General features: G+C 42.0%; 1 protein-coding gene across 1 annotated transcript; it reads right to left on the bottom strand.

Annotated features, from left to right (window-relative positions):
• Window positions 1-3722: 3722 nt before the first annotated feature.
• On the bottom strand, window positions 3723-20084 carry LOC134405608 (vomeronasal type-2 receptor 26-like). The gene is made up of 7 exons (XM_063136848.1): window positions 19876-20084; window positions 17830-18121; window positions 15557-16432; window positions 13749-13976; window positions 12392-12518; window positions 8778-8780; window positions 3723-4636 (listed from the first exon to the last, which is right to left on the bottom strand). Exons 1-7 carry the CDS (start codon window positions 20082-20084, stop codon window positions 3723-3725), a joined length of 2649 nt encoding a protein of 882 aa, XP_062992918.1.
• Window positions 20085-21423: the final 1339 nt, after the last annotated feature.

The raw sequence follows: 21423 nt of genomic DNA, 5'->3' as shown, positions 1-21423 counted from the left end.
ATACAATCTCTGAATCAGGATATGTGTCCCTCCACTGGGAAGGTAACTACACTGGTCAGTGGTCTATATCTTTTTCTTCTCTTTTCAGATAGGACATATTGCACCTATCTTAAATCAATTCTCTAGAAGGTCCTCGACTGATATGTGACTTACTTGCTGGCCAATACTAATAAATACGTAACAGAAGTGGTTGTAAATTTTTCATTTTCCATTGTTAAGAATTGCAAGGCTATTCTTCAGTAACATAGGTAATAATTGCTTTTAAACAGTTTAAATAGTTGCTGTATTTTATAGGTGTTCTTTTGTTTTGTATTCTGTATTCTGTATTCTGTTCTGTATTCCATTTTGTGGATTATCCTGTGTTTTAAATGGTCTATGGCATATAATAAAGATTGATTGATTCATTGATATTTCAGTAAGTGAGAATTTGGAAACCCATGAGGAAGATTCTTTAACGCAGCAAAAGCAAGGAAATTGTTACAAATTTTCTAAGTGTGTGCTTGCCCATGTTCCCCAGCAACTGGTGCATATACGCTTACTGCCTATGATACTGGAGGGAGCAGAGAGCCATCAAGACTAGAAGTCATTTATAGACTTCTCCTCCCGAAATGAGCCTCCCACCTTTAAATGTATCCAAAATGGTGGTCACTGGTCATCACTATATCTTCTAGTAGCAAATTCGATAATTTGATGCTACACTGTGTGAAGAAGTACTTTCTTTTATCTGCCAAGAATCTCCCACCAATCACCTTCATGGGATGACCTCATCGGATTCTAGTATTTTGAGAGAGGGAGGAAAACGTCTCCCTATCCACATTCCCCAGACCATGCATAATTTTGCACACCTCTGTCATGTTTCGCCTTACTCACTCTTTTATCAAGCCTAAGCAATCTCATCTATTGTAAACTTGCCTCATGGGGGAGTTGCTCCAGGCCCTTGATCATCTTAGTTGCCCTTTTCTGCCCTTTTCCCAGCTCCATAATGTCTTTGTTTTAGTTGTGGCGACCAGAACTCTATACAGTATTCTAAGTGTGATCACACCATAGATAAAGGCAGTACGATATTGGCAGTTTTATTCTCAGTTCCTTTTCTAATTATCCTTAACATGGAGTTTGCATTTTCTCCCAGCAGCTGCACCCTGGGTGGACAGTTTCATCGACCTTTCCATGACAACCCCAAGATTTTTCATGGTTAGTCACTGCTATCTCAAATCCCATCAGGTTATACTTGAACTTGAGATGTTTTGCCCTGATGTGTATCACTTTAGACTTGCTTACATTGAACCACATTTGTCATTTAGGTGCCTGTTCTGCCAGTTGGGAGAGATTATTTCAAAGCTCCTCACAATCCCATGTTTCTTTTTTAAACAACCCTAAATAATTTGGTGTATCATCCATCCATCTTGCCCTTGGTCGGCCCCTCTTCCTTTTGCCTTCCACTTTCCCTAGCATCAGCATCTTCTCCAGGGTGTCCTGTCTTCTCATTATGTGGCCAAAATACTTCAGTTTTGCCTTTAGTATCATTCCCTCAAGTGAGCAGTCTGGCTTTATTTCCTGGAGTATGGACTGGTTTGATCTTCTTGCAGTCCAAGGCACTCTCAGAATTTTCCTCCAACACCACAGTTCAAAAGCATCTATCTTCCTTCGCTCAGCCTTCCTTATGGTCCAGCTCTCGCAGCCATAGGTTACTATGGGGAGGTGACAGACTTGACCTTGGGGGAGCTAGGGGTGGCGATGGCTGACAGAAAGCTCTGGCGTGGGCTGGTCCATGAAGTCACGAAGAGTCGGAAGCGACTGAACGAATAAACAAACATCCGTAAACCTGGCCATTTCACATAAGCTTCAACATCACCTGTCCAAATGTTCCAACATTTCTTTCCGGTTTAATCTTTTTATTATTTCCAAACACCAATAAATAAAAGATGTTACAGAGCAAAAAAACAAAACAAAAACAAACAAACAAAAAATAAAATGTTCTTCCAATATTCTCCCCAGCAAAAATATATAACAATGTTGTTGTTGTTGTTGTTGTTGTTGTTGTTGTTATTTCTTACTCTATCACTGTCAAATCCAAATCTCTAATTTCTCTCTTAACATTTCCTACATTATTGGTTGAATCCAGTTATACAAGTCATCTTTTTCTTGTCCCTTCATAAAATTTACAAAACGTTCCCATTCAGTTATAAATCTTAAAGTCAATTTTTCTCTCATTATTGCTGTGAGTTTTGCCATCTCTGCTAACTCAAACATCTTTAGGAATATAGTAACCTTGCCACTGTCATCATATATAAGAATATAGTCTGATGACTCTTTTTCATCTGCTCATCCATAAATCCCAAAAGAAAGTATTCCGGTTTCAGTTGGATATTAATTTTTAGGATTTTTTGGATTACAGAATTTTTTGGAATACATTTCTGTCACCCCATGGGGTTAACAGTCCCAGTCCATATCTGCCCCCAGTCTCTCTCTGGCCTAATCTTCACCTGCAGGACATCCAGGATGAGAATGGAGGATCTCAGGCTTTCCAGCTTCTGGGATCATCTCCTAGGAACCAAACACACAGTGTGTCATCCTGGAAGTGAAGAGGGCCGTTCTGGTATGGCACTTTTTTTGTTTTTTTTTGTTTTTTTGTTTTGTTTTTAAAGAAGGAGATGGTTGCACAATTGTGTGGGTGTGATCCTGTGCCAAATATAAGGTGTTGTGTTTGTGTTCTTTTAAAAAAACTAAGAGCCATCTTAGGGATGGCGAAAATGCTCCCTGCTTCACCCCCAATGGGCATGGACTCCTTTCACAGAGCTCTGTGCCTGGTTGCTCAGCCCCACTTCATTCAGGGAGGGGGAGTACTCAGGAGTGAGCACCACACTGCCCATGGATCTCGGTGTTGTCCTGGGACCATGGAAAAACTGAGAAAAGCCCAGTCCCAGTTCTCCCAGGACATCTGAGAAGTCATCCCTGGTTGATCCCAGGATCAGCTGTGTGTCATTTGGACTCACAGGAATGACCTCGAGCTAAACCCAGGATTAATGGCTGGTGTAGACACGGCCTCTGTATCCTCAATGAATCAACCATTACTAATCTTAGTCATTCCATCTAATCTAGATGAAAGCACATAGGGGAAGTAGAAGGTCAGTATGCCCTCTTGGGCCTTAGCTAGGCCTAAGGTTTATCCTGGGGTTGTCCCAGGGTCATCCCTGCCTGCTCCTGGGATCCCCTGTGTGTCATTTACATGAACAGGGAGGACCCCGGGATGATCCCAGGATAAACCTTAGGTCTAGCTAAGGCCTTAGCATCTGCAGCTTCAGGATTTCATCCAAGTCATAGAGGAAGAAGATTGAGGTTGCAAGACCCAGGAAAGACCAATGTGCAGGTGTTGTAGGGACTACAGCGTAAGCGAGCACAAGATCAGTGGGGACTCTAAAACATGTTGCTGTAGTGAAGGCTGAATGCTTTGAGTTACGATTTTTTTTTTAATGCCCACTGTTTTTAACCTTTGTAAACCACCCACAGAGCTTTGGCTATGGAGCGGTATATAAATGTAATAAAAAATATAAATAAATACATTGATTCCTTTTAAGTCTTGATTAAGTTTTACATTTTTTTTTATCTTGGGAGAATAGTAAAACCTCCTGGAATGCTTTAAATATGACAGATACTTATATATCCTGATATATAATATGCAGTTACTTCTTTAGATTACAAAAAACAGTAAAAGACACAGGCTCTTACACACTTCTTCCATCTTTTCTCCTTATTAGCTGTTCCCTCGTGTTCAGCTGAGGTCTCAACACTATAATGTAACATTTGGGGGAAAAGATACAAACCAACAACCCAGCACTGGAGGCTAAGATAGAGAAGATCTCCACGGCTACCATGTATTTTCCCTTGGAGCTCAGATAGGATGGAACAAAAGATAACCACACACTGCAGAAGACCAGCATGCTGAAAGTGATAAACTTGGCTTCATTGAAACTGTCAGGGAGCTTCCTTGCAAGGAAAGCCACAGTGAAACTCACCATTGCCAGGAAGCCCATGTAGCCCAGAACACAGCAAAACAGAGTCACAGACTGTTCGTTACACTGCAGTACAATTTCTTCAGCCACTGAGTGCATGTCCATATCTGGGGAAGGTGGAGTGGTGGCAAGCCACAAAGTAGAGATGCTGGCTTGGATGAGGGAGCAGAAAAGCACAATGGAGATGGCCAGTCTTTTCCCCACCCACTTCCTCATCCTGGACCCTGGCTTGGTGGCCATGAAAGCCAGAACCACCGTGGTGGTTTTTGCCAGCACACAAGAAACAGCCACTGAGAAGATGAGGCCAAAAGTCGTTTGTCGGAGGAGACAGGTCACCTTCTGAGGACGGCCAATAAACAGCAATGCACAAAGAAAGGAGAGAAGGAGGGAGATGAGGAGAGTGTAGGTGAGACTCCGGTTGTGGGCTTTGACAATGGGAGTGTTGTGGTGCTTCATAAAGGTTCCCAGCACCAGAGCTGTAGTCAAAGCAAAGGAGAAGGCAAAACAGGCTAAACTAAATCCTAACGGTTCGTCATAAGACAAGAAGGTTACAGTCTTGCGAACGCAGGCATCCTGCTTAACATTTGGGTAGTTTTCCTCAGTGCATTTATGGCAGTCATCCATGTCTGAAAAAGAAAGGATGTGGTCTTGATTGCAGACACATGAGATCAACTGGACTGAATTGCAATGACTGTTACTCTCTCACAGAGAACAAGGCCGTTGCTAGATGGGGCTGTAGCGCGCGTTACATACCGTCATCGTCTTTACAGATCCACATGACGTTCACCAGGATCCATGTTCATCCTGTGGTGAAACCTCTGTTTTCCCCTGTTTTATGAAACGGATTTCAGCACAGCTTTTTCTGTCAGCGCGCGCTAATTTGCATACGGGAGGCGGAAGTGTGGGATGAAATGAGGTCAGCGCAGTTTCTGGCAAGGTCAGCACTGGTCAGGAAAAGGCATGCTAAGGGGAGTGGTCAGCGGCTTTGGCCAAACCTCCTCCGCCGTTTGTGCCCTGTACGCAGCTGTGGCAGCGGCTTGGCAGCTTTTTTTTAACCAAATGGGTCCACTTTGCGCACGAACGGAGGACCAAAAAAGTGTCTGTTGAGTGGTTGGGGTGTGTGTGGTGGAGATGTGGGTTATGTGCAGCTTGGTACCTCTGTGTGGGTCACTTTTCGGGAAGGCGGGCATCCAACTGTAATGGGAAGTTGATGACCCATTGCGGTGGGCAGCCACAGGTACCGTCCTCATGCCGGTGGTTTACGCTGTGCGGAAGATGTAAAGGCGAGCGGGGAATGACGGGCATGGTAGAAGCATGCAGGGCTGCGTGCCTATTGGTGTGGGTATGTGGCAGCTGGCTGTAAGGGGGCAGCAAGCGAGGGTGGGTGGCCATCTTCCATCGGCCATGCGGTGGCAGGCGGAAGGTCAGGAAACCATCAGCCCAGGGGGAGGGACCTGCCCTGGGGCCCCTTTGCACTGTGTCAATACACTCCCCTATCCTACCGACTGCATTTGCTGGGTGGGGGGAAGTGACAGCGGCAGGCTGCTGATGCTGGTTTCGCACCTCCGATGGTGTGGAAACTGACGAGCCCCCCCTTCTTTCTGGTTGGCCCTTGTGAAGGTATCAGGAATGGGTCCGAAGGGGAGGAGAAGTACTTGGCGCCACCAGGAGATACTAGATCTGCTGGACATTTGGGGAGAACAGAGGATACAAGAGCAGCTGAGGGCTAGCCACTGCAACTTTAATGTGTTCCAACAAGTGGCACGGGAGATGGGCAAGAGAGGCAATAAGTGAACCACAGAAGAATGCCGCACTAAATCCAAGGGCATGCGGAAAGAGTGCTGCCATGGCTATGTCCAGATGTGGGTTGGCTCCATGGGATGGGGGAGGGGCACAGGTTCGGTCATCGCCGGCAAAACTCAGAGGCATGATGGGATGTGTAGGCGCAGAGTGCCCATGCAGACAGCTGTCCTTGGATCACAATACGCCTGTCATCACCCCCGAAAGGAAATGGCAGCATCCCTGCCTTGTCAATGTTGCCGCTCAACAATGCCACTTGTTCCCATCCTCCTGCCACCGCTGGCCATGCCCCCTGTGGGTCATCCCCCAATCCCAACTGGTTCCCCTTTGCCCAGCCTGAGGGGGGTGGCGGCATGGAACAACAGCAGCACCACCACTTTAGCCGCCACTGCCGCTGATCTATGCGAATTGCGCTCTTTCGCACTTGCGCAAATCGTGCGGCAGGCGAAAAAAAACCCACCCAGAAATCAGGCTGGTGTGGCTGCGCATGCCGTGCTCAACCCAACAGCACCACAACCGGAGCAAACTCCCGCAACCACCCCCCTCCAACACTGGGATAATCCTCACAACGTGTGCACCATGAGGCGTCACACCTAAACAGGAAAATCCAGATTCACCCCTCCTCAACCACGGAACACCTGGTAGGCCTAGCAAGGCCCCAAGTCTCTGTTAAAATTGCAATGTAGATTAAGTGCTGATCATTTGAAATGAGAGAAAGTGGGTTTTAAATGGTTGAGAGTTTTGTAGGGGTGAAGCAGTATCTTGGATTTTAAGCACAGTGCTGCCATAAGCCAGATGAGATCAGAATGCCCTGCTAAATCTGATTATGTACCGTGCTTATTAAAGAGCAACCTCTTATTTTTCTAATATCTGAAGCTAGGCAGTCCCTTCATTAGAATTTACCCAAATGCCACATTGATTGTGCAAACGTCTTTAGATCCTAGGATGCTGAGCTCATCAGGCTACGTGGTATTAAAAGCAAAGGGATGATAATGGGGGAGAGGGAGGGAATCAGAGTAGTTCTGAACTTTTGGCCATGAGGTCTGCAGAACAGACTCAGTTACAAAAAAAGGGATAGCATAGTGAATGACTTACTGGTAAGGATTGCAGGTATTAAGATGACATCAAGCATTCTAGTGCATTTCTGAAAACATAAAGGCCAGCTGCAGCTCAGAATTATCTCTCTCCTTGGACAAAATACACAGTCCCAGATCAGATAGAGCAGGAATAAAAGAAAACTTGACAGTATTTATATTATTAAAAGTCAGTTGAAATAAATTGTGTAGTATTGTGCAGCTGTTGGCGGGTATGCAGCCCTTTGAATGTAAAGTTGCTCTTCAAGTCTACTGAGGTCAGTGACGGCAACCAGCTGTACAGCTATATATGTGTGAGATATACTGTACTATTCTACTATTTGAAGATGTACAGCCATGCATTCTTAGTTAAGGTACAAAAGGGAAAAAAAACAGGTTCCACCATTGAAAAGAGGAATAAGGGCTGGTTGTTCATTCTAACCTTAATAAAACCAAAACAGTTTTAGTAATCTTTCTGTAACTTAAACATGCCAGAAAAAAATCCTATTTAACACACACTAAAAATTTCAGGAAGATTGGTTAAAGATTGAGGAAGTACAGTTAGGAGGGAAAAAACACTGTCACACAAAAGTGTTTCTGAAAAAGTATGGGCAACCATTTTTGCCTTGCTGTGGTGGGCCCACAAAAGTCACCACATATTAACAATTTCCATTTCTGTGTTCCATTCCTACTCTACATGGTAAAATGGGATTTCATTTTTTAAAAAATCCAGTTTACTTATTTTTTAAAAATGTTTTAATTGCTAATAAAATCCTAAGGAAGCTCATAATGTGGCACTCAGAATGTTGAGGGTGGGGGGAGGAGGGGATATCTGACATCTGGAGTAAAAACAGCAACAGCAGCTGTCAATTTCTGGAACCTCTCTCTGAGTGTGTGCATGTGTGTTCATGGTCAAGAATACCCCTCAGTGCAACCAGACCCTACCACATCGAATCTATGGTATTGAATGGGAATGAAACTTTAGTTCATAGGCAGACCTGGCTTTCCTTGAAGAAAGATATTTTTGCTGCCTGATGTATTAAAAGAAGATTCAGTCTGGCTCTTGCCTCCCTTTGGAGAGAAGAAGAGTCCTCTTTTCTCTTTTGGAACATATTTCCCCCTTGGCTTTGAGACTATTTTGAGTAGGCATGTGCTCCGCTCCGATTAGGAGCGGAGAAGCAGTAGCGGATTGGCCTGCTCCGCCTTACCCAGAGGCGGAGTAGAAGCGGACCGCGAACCCCTAGAAGCAAGGCGAAGAGAAGCGGCCATTTTTCGGAGCTCCTCTTTCAGGCGGAGCGCTCCGATCGCCATCTTGAAAACATTTCGCCATAGGATTGCATTGCGGGAAATAATCGCGGATAACTGGGTTGTTTTTGAAGCTATCGTTCTGGAAATTCTTGTGCACAGAGAGTCGTGGATGGGGGTCATTTTGAGACTACTCTCACCTCTCTGCGTCGTGCGGGTTGCGTGCTATATTTTTTAAAAAATCGGGTCAACAAACAGGGACAGCGCGGCTCAAACGGCGGTTTTCGGCTTTTCGCCCATAGGATTGCATTGCGGGAAAGAATCGGGGATAACTGGGGGGGTTTTAAGCTATCGTTCTGAAAATTCTTGTGCACAGAGAGTCGTGGATGGGGGTCATTTTGAGACTACTCTCACCTCTCCGTGTGGTGCGGGTCGCGTGCTATATTTTTTTAAAAATCGGGTCAACAAACAGGGACAGCGCGGCTCAAATGGCGGTTTTCGGCTTTTCGCCCATAGGATTGCATTGTGGGAAAAAATCGGGGATAACTGGGGGGGGTTAAGCTATCGTTCTGAAAATGCTTGTGCACAGAGAGTCGTGGATGGGGGTCATTTTGAGACTACTCTCACCTCTCTACGTCGTGCGGGTCACCTGCTAGAATTTTTTAAAAATTGGGTCAACAAACAGTTTGGGTTTTTTTTTATTTTTGAAGCGATGACAGGCACATTCAACTCCCAATCCTGATGAGAATTGATCTCCTCATGAAGCATCCTCCAATCCCAACTTTCGAGGGGGGGGACTAAGGCAGAGTCATCCTGAGATCTTTGAGCTCTCAGCGTCTTGTGGGTTTAGCGTTCGTTAGCTGCTGCTGTGTACTTTGGAGATAGATTAGGATTTTAGCTTGGCGCGTGTGTTTGTTTGCTTCTTTCTGACTTTTTGCTTAGTTTGCTCTGTGTTTTTCCCTTACTTTGATTTAATATAAACTTTATTTTTAAATTTTGGAGTGTGTGTTTGTTTGGTTGGTTCGTTTCCCCCCTCTCCTCTCTTAAAGCCTGCTTTTGTGTAGTGCAAAAGCCACAGATTGAGCATTTTGGGGAAAGCATACACACACTTCTTGTCCCATTTCCCTACATTTAGTAATATTCTTAAACATATTATTATATTCTTATACATGGACACATGGATAAGCTATCATGGTGCCGAGTTTGAGGTTTCAAACGTGCAAATTGACGGAGCTATCGAAAGGGGTGTGAATTAGGGTTATGGGTGGTGCGTTAGAGGTTAGAGCCGTGCCAAAAATCAGGGGATGATGGGACTGCCTTGAGTCTGGGCGTCCATGTGGACACATGGATAAGCTGTCCTGGTGCCGAGTTTGAGGTTTCTAACGTGCAAATTGACGGAGCTATCCCAAGGGGTCTGAATGGGGTGCCCGATTTTCAAAAATTCGCCAAAAATCAGGGGATGATGGGATTTGCTTGAAACTTGGCGTGCGTGTGGACATGTGGATAAGCTTTCATGGTGCTGAGTTTGAGGTTTCTAACTTGAACAGAAAAAACGTTGTATAATTTTTTAGCTTTCAATGCAACCCTATGGGGGAAAAAACGGAGCTCCGATCCGGATCCGGAGCTCTGAGCGGAGCGGAGCGGAAGTGGGTGGAGCAGGGGTGGGGCGAAGCGGCCCGCTCCGAAAATGGTGGATCTGCAAGTGAAGCAGAGCGGGGGGTCCGTGCACACCCCTAATTTTGAGCTATGCTTTCCCAAGCCCAGTTTCTCTGACTGAGGCACCTGCCTGCTGAATAGCTTGATGCAGTTTTCTCCTCATATTTGGTGTTGCTCATTGTTGAGGGTTGGGCTTTACAGGACTTCTTATTTTAAAATATGTGCTGCACTCTCTGCCTGGATTATAAACCATTCATAGCTTAAGACTTCTTGTGTGACATGTTTTCATAGATTTAACAAGTTAAAAAGGGTTTTAACTGTTTTTCTGCTTATGTCTGAAAATCTATTTTCAACTGGCCTAGTAACTTGAAGAGTAAATGAGTTGGGGGTCATCAACAGTGTCTTTGCGATCAGAGGCACTGAGTAAGGGACCCCTGGAGATGATTTAGACTGACCGCAACCACATAACTAGGGTGACCATATGGAAACGAGAACAGGACTCTTGTGTTGTTGTTGTTGTTGTTGTTGTTGTTGTTGTTGTTGTTGTTATATTTATATACTGCCCCATACAATATCCATTTAAAACAACTATTCTGGGATCAGTTAAAAAATTCAGTATATGCTGTTAAATGCCTGGGAGAAGAGAAAAGAAAAGAAGAGAAAAGTTTTGACATGGCACCAAAAAGATAACAATGTTGGTGCCAGGCACCCATAACTAGGGAGATTATTCCATAATTGGGGGGCCACCACTGAAAAGGCCCTCTCTGTTTTTGCAATCCTTTGAGCTTCCCTTGGAATAGGCACACGGAGGAGGACCATAGATGTTGAGCATAGTGTACCGGTAGGTTCATGCTGGGAGAGGTGTTCCCTCAGGTATTGTGGACCTTTTAACCTTTATAGGTTAAAACCAGCACCTTGAATTGGGCTCGGAAATGTATAGGCAACCAATGCAAGCGGGCCAGAATCAGCCCGGGAGAAGAGAAAAGTCTTGACCTGGTGCTGAAAAGATAACCATGTCTGCACCTGGCAGGCTTCGTAAGGGAGATTGTTCCACAATTGAGGGGCCACCACAGAAAAGGCCCTCTCTCTTGTAGCCATCCTCTGAGTTTCCCTTGAAATAGGCTCCCAGAGGAGGACCTTGGATGTTGAGTGTAGTGTATGGGTAGGTTTATGTCAGGAGAGGCAATCTGTCAGGTATTGTGGTCCCAATTCGTGTAAGCCTTTATAGGTTAAAACCAGCACCTTGAATAGAAAAGGGAATTTCAGCAGATGTCATTTATATGCATTACAGCACCTGATGAAATTCCATCTTCATCACAGCAGTTAAAGCTGCAGGATCCAGCCTTTTTTGTATCTAGCCTATACCAGAGTGTCCACTTTGGGGCAGACCCTGTATTTGGTATGAATATAGAACAGCATTCCCCAGCCTGCTGCCCTCCAGATGTTTGAAATTACAAGTACCAGCATTCCTGACCATTGGACATGCTGACTTGTAATTATGGGAGTTGTAGTCCAATACGTTTGGAATGCACCAGGATGGGGAAGGGCTGCTCTAAAAAAGAGAGAAATAGGTGGCCCTCAATTGTTCATCATCAGTTTTCTACAACCCCACAGTCACCTCTGCATATCATATTCTCCATCCTGTCTTCATGGCTTATCTGCTTTGGGAGAATGAGAATTTCAGTTGCATTTTCTGCTTCCTTAGGGTGTGGCGTTATGGCTTGTGAACCTTTACTCCCAATTTTCCTGCTTTTTGGTGCTTTGTTGAAAGCTCTACAGTCCTAACACTGTTTTGTAAACCATAGGGTTGGGGTTTTTTTGGGGTTTTTTGCTCAACGAATTACACTGTGGCTTTTGGGGATTTTGCCTAGCAAACTGCATGAATGGCTGACCCTGTTAATGTGTGACTACCTTGTTCTTCATTAGTTGAAGATTATTAAAAGTGTTCAAAGACAGGAACTCAACAAAATATATTCCAGCTGTCAAGTTAGCAATGGCATCCATGACGGCTGCTAGGTCTAGAAGAAAAGAGACATCCCCATGAAGAAATGGCCAACGAAAAATGGAATTTTGATATGCAAGGTAGTAGGGAAGCTGGACACCTTATTCTAAAGGTTTGTTCTTTCTTTAGTTATCACCAGAACCACCCACTAACTGGATACTCAGAATGCTTTTGTCATTGTTATTTGCTGGATTTATTTAGTCCTCCCAATGATCTCTGAGGCCGTTTCGACACAAGGCTAGAAGCCTCCACCCTTACCGGAGCTTCTGTTGCCAAATTCCTTCCAGGATTAATAGGCTCCTTTATACAAAGTTTCATCTGTAGGTTTTCTTTCTATATGTTTCATTATGCAGTTACTAGATGTTCTGTATGTTTAAAATAAAGCTACTGGATGGTGCCATCATATAGGTACACTATAGTGAGTTTCCAGAAATTCACAGTGAATTTATCACATGCTGGAGTGCAATAAAATCTCTTGTTGAGAATAAAGCTGCTAAAATATTGGGGGGGGGGACTTCTGATGTATTTTATACATTTGTCTGGATTATAGCTATTCTGTTCTTATAATTCTGTCCCCCCCCCCTCTCTCCATATATATTTCTTACCCTCCTGGTTTGAAATCTTCCCTTCTGGACATGGAATGCAATCGTAGCAGCAAAATGGCTCCCCCTCCTTCATTTTCTTTTGATAACCTGGTTGGCAACTCTCAGTACACTGAGAAAGAGGCCGGGACTATAGAAAAATGGAAAAGAGAAATATAGGAGGAAGGAATACGGAGCCTGGAATCCGTAAGCTTGAGGAGGCCCTTCTATTCCTCTCCTCTTTTATCAGGCATTAAAGCTTCCAGTTGTTGCATTGCTTATTAATTGTACTGCTGACTCCCCAGTATTTTAATATTTTAATGTTTTGTTTTTAAAATATTTGTAATTCATTTTTTTAAAACAACAACAACATTGATTTAACATATTTTAAATGTTTAGTATACTGTCATTGTGTTGCTGTTGTGACTATAATTGCATTCCACCCTGCAGGCATTTACCAGTTGGGATAAATTAAATGAATAGATATAATATTTCAAAAACACTTGAACAGACTCAATGTGGCGTACTTACATTTTTCTAGTAATCATCCTAGGCATTCAAAGTTCTATTTTCCCTATGGACAATTTCTACTTTTAAAAAGAAACAGTATATTTGACCATATGCACAAAACACACGTGGAGCAATTCATCTGGAAACTCTTATATTAAGGTTTTCCAAGACACATCATTGATTTGTCCAGAGCTAGAGTGAATAGAAACAGCAGACAGAACTCCATGGACAAGGAACAACAAATTGTTTTGGTCTCTAGAATTTAACCATCTTTCTTAGTGAATAAAACATATTTTCTACAAGTCCTGACGTTCCTAAAGCTTTTAAAACATGATTTTGTTCTGACTTTATACTGTTAGTTTTACCCTACCCAGTGCCTGTTTACCCTACCCTGTGCCTGTTTGCTTTCTCTTCCCCTCCTTATTGTTTTATTATGATTTTATTAGAATGTAAGCCTATACGGCAGGGTCTTGCTATTTACTGTTTTACTCTGTACAGCACCATGTACATTGATGGTGCTATATAAATAAATAATAATAATAATAATAATAATAATAATAATAATAATAATGTACAAAGTTGCATTTGTTGTCCACTCTTGGATTTCACAGGACCTCTAATTTCTGTGAAAGTCTTGTTCAAAACATTCAAAGTATAACTATCATCTCATTAAAATTTCTTGTAGCAATTTCTTGGGAAACAAAGTTCTCAGGAGTGCAGATCCATGTTGTTCTTCATTTATTTTATCAACTCACACATTACCTTTCCTTTTTAAGTGTTTACTATTGTACAATAAAGTTATGATAGACGCAGGAACAGTTGCTCATTTCTAAAAGGGTCTATTTCCAATTAGCTGACAATTGGAGCCTACCTGATTAAACCAGCCATTCCATGTTATGGCATTTTGATCAATGGTGAATACTTGACCTTGGGGAGCCTCGGGATCCACCCTCCCCACTCTCACTCTATGAAATGACTGGTTGGAGAAGATAATCCAATTGATCACATCCAATCCAGCAACTAGCTCACCATTCTGGTTGAAGGAAACTTTGTCCCCTGCACTGTTGTTAAATGAGATCCAGTTTAGGAATGGTTGGAGCTAGAGTGAAAAAGAAAAGGCTGGGATTTAGGAAAGACTGAATTTAGGTCTTTATGGGCCAAAAAGGACAAAATTTGAAATCAGTATATAGCATCCACATCATTTTCTTATCTTTACTTTAGAGTACAGGCTCCAATCTGGATCTTAAAAGCTGAAGACAATCATGATATTGTTCTGATCCAGATCAGTCCTCTTGCACCTTCTGTAGAGCAGAAATGGATGATGGGTGGGTGAAGAGCAGAAGCTGAGTATGAATTTAAAGTAATGTCAGCTTTGAAACTCATACTAAATTCAATTGGTACCAGAAAAATAAGGCTCTGGCTGGCTTATTTTTTCAGCTGTATGAAGGCTATGGCTCTAGGATATTGGGCCCACTGTCTTTGAATACCTTTGGTGGCCAGTTGCCACATTAGTCAGTTTCTCTGGGCCATGAAGAGGATTTATGGGGGCTGGTGCGTTGAGAATGACAACACTTAAATCTTGATCTCTCATCCACTGTGTTTCAGTTGCAGCCTGTCTCCAATTTATTCTTCTCATTATTATTATTATTATTATTATTATTATTATTATTATTATTATTTATTGCATTTTTATACTGACCAACAGCCGAAGTTCCCTGGGCAGTTTTAAGAAGAATAAAGAACAATAATACATATAAAGGTATCCAGCTTACCTCTTGCAACTTTGCTATTCATATAGTCCCTATAGTGTTTACAGTATTTGAAGATCTAAGTGCTTGGTGATGGCATGGGCGTCCAGTTGATGTTTGAAGATAACAATGCCTGTAATGTTACTTAAATGCCCCCTTTACATAATGTTACTTACATGGTGTCTTCACAATTTTAACACAAAATGGCAGCTCAGTGAGGGGGGGGAGTGGCTGTGTGCCACTTACAAGGGGCCGTGGGACCACCCAGAGCCACATTACATATAGCAAGAAGGACTGGGTAGCCAGAATGTGTCCAGTGAGTGGTGCAGATGGAGATGAGTTCTTCCATCCCAAGCAATGTTGCCTCAAAATAAAGCTGTGTTCCACTGAATTTTAAATAGCAGAAATAACATCAAAGTGGGAATTGAAAAAGAAGTATTCCTCAAAAGCTAATTGAAGGAAGATCATTTTTGTAGTTAGTACTCAAAGAATCTGTAGAACCTTGAAAGATTGATGACACCTTATTTTTGTCACTGCAGCTCAATGTAGAATCTACATCGAAGAAGAAAAAACCACACACTTAGCTCAGGTTCCCCCCCCCCCCATTGGCTTGGCAGTCTTGGGTCGCCACCCAGTTTGCCCATCTTTAAGGCCAGCCCTGGAGAATGCTTTTGGAGAACTGTTAACCATATATGAGCCAGAGATTGCATGAGGGGATGCTACATGAATCAGTAAAATTAACACCCAACACTAGTCATAACATATATTCCGAAAGCACCTAGAGGAAAGCTAATTGACGGAGTGAAATAAGGACGGTTCTATTATTTCTTGTTGGGGCAAGGGAAGGAAGCTGAAAATGTTAAGAAAACTTCATGGGAGAATAAAACACAAAATACATTGCCCTGTTATATGAGGGACACGAGCCCATTACCTGCCCAAATTGTAGATTCTGGAGTTTGAATTCCACTCCATCCACCACTGCACCATGTTCAGCTCTAGAGGAGGACATGGCATGATGTAAAGCATGAGCCACTGCATAGACAGCATTGTACATGCAATAGCTGTGTCCAATTGTGCTCATTTCAAAGAATGATCCAGGAAGGCTCTCCAGCTTCTCCTCTCCTGTGCAAATGTCCCCATCCGCCTTGCCCATAGTACTATCCCAGAACACACAGCCAAAGGCCTGTTGCCAGAAATCCCTGATAAAACCATCTTCTTTAGAGCTAGAAGGGTTTCTGCTCTCAAGAAACTGCTGAAATCCTGGTAGGTCACTGGAGTGGATTCTGAAGGATATAGCACCATGGAATAATTCTACATCCCAATTCCTTTGTAGGACAAGTAAAGTGAACTCTGTCTGAGCTGTTGTTATCCATACTTTCCCTTTTATTTTTTTTGCCATGACCTCTTGTTCTGATAGATAGGAAGAGAAATAAGGAAGGAAGAGAAATAATGCTGTGGAATAAGATTCTCCATGGACTACCACAATGTTGGCTTTGCTGCCCATCACTTTATCATATATTTTCTCCCCCTGTTTAAATCCATCATTAATTTCATTGTCAAAACTTAATTTGGGGACTCTTTCTATGAAGGCAAAACAGACACCACTCTTAGAAAACAGTGGAATGACAACTTGGAGAAATCTTTCTCCATTATCATTATCCATAACACCAATCCCAATCCACAGCCACTTGAACTGGAGAAGCAAAGACAGAATCCCCTCATGCTGAAGACATTCTTGTGGAGCCAACTGGTAGAAGGGAAGACCTGGAGTTTTCGCATTCATTATGGGAGCAGGGCCATAAATGAGCTAAGGAGAGATTTTACGTAGTGGAAAAGGAAATCATATCAGCATCTTTAGAATCCTTTTATTATATATATATATATATATATATATATATATATATATATATATATATACACACACACACACACACACACACACACACACACATTTAATTGGCATCTGGTTGGGAACATAATTTTTGTTTAGATAACAGTCTGATCTAAGAGACTATTGACTAAATTTAGCTATCTAGAGTGTTCAAGGATAATGGTCTCAGTGGAAGGATGTATATAATGATAGGATGTCTCTACCAGGACATTGGGTTGCATCCAGACTTAGGCCTTAGCTAGACAAGGGGCTATCCCGGGCTGATACCCGGGATTACCCCTGTGCATCCAGATGACTCACAGGGGATCCCAGGCTCAGGCAGGGATCAACTCTCCCTTGCCTTGGGATAGTGGGCACCACTTTGGGCCCAGTTTTTCTCGTGGTCTTGGGCTGAGACTGAGACTGCGAGCGTGTGGCCCTTTGAAGTGGCTTCTCCTGACTGCGTGCGATTACTCACATGTAGAGAGGAGCTGCGCCGATCAGCAGAAGGGTGGGGAGATTGGGGGCGGGGTGAGTAAATTGGGGGCAGGGTGGGGGGAGTGGGGAAACCTTTTTTAAAAAAACCTCACCTCTGCGCACGAACATTCGTGCGCATCCAGCCCTACTCAAAAGAAACAAAAATGGCGGACGCGACAGGTCTTTTCTTGACCTCATCGCACCTGAGGTGTAGATTACGGTGAGAGCCTGTAGTTGGAGTTAAACCAATTGATTTTAATGGAACCTATAGAAATCCTGATTGGAGAACATCATTTTAACAGATCAAATTTAAATAAGACAATATCCAGTTCCAATTAATTGACAAGTAAAATATAGAGAGATATTACTGCTTCTGCTGCCACCCATTCATAGAGCTGTACGTGCATATGTCTCCACAAAATCTGGGGCCTCAGGTGATTCTGTCGAAGAATTGGGAGGATCCTGTGGGCCAAACACCATGTGGCATTATTTCCCACATTTCCCCACAGGCCACAATTACATGGAGGAGAGCTCCCATTGGATCCAGTGATTTTGTGTGTGTATATGGGGGAGGGGTTAATGACTTTTGTTCCTACCAGAATTGCAATAGAACCGAGCAATGAGGAAGTGGATTCTGCATACACAGTTATCAATACAAATGCTAGGAGTATCATACAGTATTCATGCACCATGACTATCCAATCCACAAAGCAAATAAACAGTAATAATATTCTTAGCCAGCATGTGATATTCATAAACAATGCACTCACTTCTGCCCCCAAACGACAAAATAGAACTGGAAAGGAAATGGAAGAGTGAGTTTTGTGATGTATTCTCATGCTCGCCAAATAACCTACCTGTGGAGTCTTATAGGTATCCAAGATGTTTGCCACATATAGGGAGATTTCAGCATCCAGTCCCCCAATAACTGCAGTTAGTGTATTCTGGATATCACAAACATAGTTAGGGACAACGTTTTCCAGTGTAGTCAACAGTAGCATTGTGGCATGATAGGTCTTCCTTGCATTGTCACAGCTATCATAAATGTGGAAGCCCAAGGTGACATTGGGTAAGATCTGAGGGTTTTCATTGATTTCCTTTACTGCAAATGCCAAGGCCAGGATGTGCTGGTAATGCTTAGGAAGTACCCTACAACAAAAGTTGCATTCTGTAATGGCAGGGTATTCCACACATACATTAATTATCACCACTGTGCTCCAAATCATTAGTTATATTACAGGATTTAAATGCAACCCTTCTTCTACCCTTAAGTCTAAGGTGACCTATGCTAAGAAGAAAACCAAACTATATCAGTGCTCATCTTCAGCACACCACTGCCCTTACCATTTCTGGGGAAGTTATCTTTTAATAGAAAGATTTGTAATGTAAAGCAACATCTTTTGAATTTGCTCTTCAACAGCTACAGATATACACTGGGTTACATCTGCATTTAGTCATACTTGTAGTAGATCTATTGAAATCAATGGCACAAGTTAGACATGCTTTTTGTCAAACATGACATTCCTAAGCATGGTTGATATCAATTGTCTCACCTGCAGTATTTATGGCTATAACTAGATACAAGTGACCAAGGCCTTATCTACACCAAGCAGGATATTGTACTATGAAAATTTTATGAAAATGGTATACAAAAGGCAGGAGCCACATTACTGCTTTATTTATTGGGGCCCATTGACTCATACCATATTCCACTTTCATACCGCTATATCCTGCTTGGTGTGGCTCCTGCCTTTTATATAGTGCTTTCATACCACTTCCATAGTGCAATATCCTGCTTGGTGTAGATGAGGCCTAACTCTAGTTTCAGTCATATTGTACAATACTACCTTTATCTTCTGTTATCTGCTAAATGCAGTACTATTGTATCAGAGTAATCTGAGACAATGATTAAATCGAACAGAATAAAAGCGAACAATAGATTGGATCCTGATGTACTCAGATTAGACCCAATGAAATGAGTGGGACTGAAATCACTCATGACTAACTTGAGTTCCATTAATATATTTTTTATGGATCACTTGACAATGATAAATTAGGTCTGAATATATTAATCATTCTTTGCTTCACCAAATAAAGTTGCTGAGAAATTTTTTAAAAAGATAAAATATCCAAATACAAGTCACGTAACAAGGGAGATTGTTTTCTTCAAAATTCCCTTAATTCGTGGTATATATTGGAATTGGTTATAGCTAACTGAAAACCATTTTAATTAGGAATACCCAAGGAATCAGAAGAGCACATTGCATAGGCCTGAAGTGAAGAGAAGGATCTACACTACTGCTTTAAAATGGTTTATAACAGTTTTGATAACTGTTGGTGCCCATGTCACTCTCCATATACAGTTTTCAAAATGTTTCAAAGTGTTTTATCTTGCTTGGTGTAGATCTGGTGAAGGTCTCCGAAAGAAATAACACAGGTGTTCTGCCTAATTATAGCTATTGCAGAATCCTTTCCCTTTTGAAATAGAAGTGGGAGTGACTGCAGAATACAATGAAGTGACCCACTTCATCAAAGCACAGTGGTAATTTGATTCAGCGACATAAAGAACCAATTTAAAGTCCAAGCACTCACATCCAAAGTTGTTTTTTATATCTGTTTCTATTGCCATAGATGCATTTGGAACACATTGTGGGATGTGCAAAGAGCTCCTAAATCTGTAACTTGACCACCATTAAAAACTGAAAACAACCCCTTAATCTGTATAGCAGATCTTTAAGAGAAACAAAAATTTATCTGTGAATTCATATTTTTAATAGCTGCTAGAACAACCTTCACCATTCCTAAAGCATAATCCAGTAAGCCCCTTTTCTGTAGCTTTATGACTCTCTTCTACTCTGATTGTTCTGATTGGCACCATAAATGGAATTTACAACAGTCCTTACATAAGTTCATCTGATGATGCCTGATGGGGTTCTTCAGTGAAGGCTGTTGGACTGGAGACAAAGAGACCATAAGTAGCAATGTCACCAATGATGAGGTCTCCTGGCTGATGATACTTGTGAAGCGGAGGGTGAGGATTTCTAACCCTACAGTTGTCAAAGTTTGCCTTGCATCCCATGCAAGCAAGCAGTACCAGAAACAAGTCAACCATGGTATAGTAGTAGTAATATACTAGTAGTTTATTTTATTGCATTGACCATCAGTCATTCGCAAAATAGTTTCCCCCTTCTTATCCAAGATCCTCTCCCTAGCTCTTACTGTTACTGGTCATATTTATTACATTCTTTGGTATTAGTTTTCTAAGTGTTTACTGGAACTTCACAGGGGATTTGAGAGGCAGCAGAATTAATCACTACCCTTTAGATAATTTAAGAGGAGACTAATTTCAAAATAATTACTGATGAAAGCCTATTTGTCAAATCTGAACAATAATCAAACCACTATAGAATAGAAAGTGAGGGACCATATGGCTTCAGTTTGGCATGGCTCACAGAATTTATTTTTTTACTTATAAAATTTATAGCAGAAATAATATAGTCTTGTCTGGAATCGGAGACAAAATTCACATGTTTGCTGATAGGACTGACCATCCTGAGAAGAAGATCTTGATTGATTTAGCCTGCAAACCTATATCAGTATATAAGTCCTGTTGATCCCAAAAGAACTTACTTCAGGGTAGGCACACAAAAAGGTTATATTGTTAATCTGTGGGTGAAAAATACAATCTTTATGTGCAGTCCTATGCATGTTTACTCAGAAGTAAGACCCATAGTTTTACTGTGGCTTTCCCAAACAAGGTCTTTAGGATTACAACCTTAGATAACCCACAGAAAAAAATGTTTCATAATAAGCTGGAAGCTAGACAACAATGAGCTGGAACTTAAGAAAACTAGCCTTACAGTATTTCAAAATGTAGTGCAAAAGTAAATTCTGGAAATATGACATAGGCCAGGAAATAGGGCACCTTTAAAATAATGCTTTTTGCAAGTGTGTCAAATAGAAATCTTTTGCTCAGTTATCGTTTCACTTTGGAAATAACTTCTTACACTGGAAATGTGTATCCTTTTAATAACATACAAGCTCAGGTGTGGCAGCGGATGTGATCTCAAAACCGCCCTGTGATCCAATCTGAAAGAAATATATTAATCTCTCAAGTAAAATCTGGAAAGTTCCCAGGACCAGATGTAGTTATTCCTGAACTCTTAAAAGACAATGCTACATGTTGAGCACCTTTATTAGCAGTCCTCTTTACAAACTTTAATAGGACTGCTCAATTGCCAGATAACTGGTCTCAAGCTATTATAATTACTATATATAAGAAAGGAGATAGAAACGAACCTTCTAAATATCAGCCAGTCTACTTCCAGTAGTAGGTCAATTATATGCCTGTAACCTTAATAATAAAGTGGTGCAGTGTATCGAAGATGAAAATATCATAGGAGATGAGCAGCCAGGGTTTAGAAGAGGTAGATCAATACTTGACAATTGAG

Source organism: Elgaria multicarinata, chromosome 11, assembly GCF_023053635.1.
Source record: "Elgaria multicarinata webbii isolate HBS135686 ecotype San Diego chromosome 11, rElgMul1.1.pri, whole genome shotgun sequence".
Taxonomy (NCBI): domain Eukaryota; kingdom Metazoa; phylum Chordata; class Lepidosauria; order Squamata; family Anguidae; genus Elgaria; species Elgaria multicarinata.
This window is presented reverse-complemented; position numbering and strand designations above follow the sequence as displayed.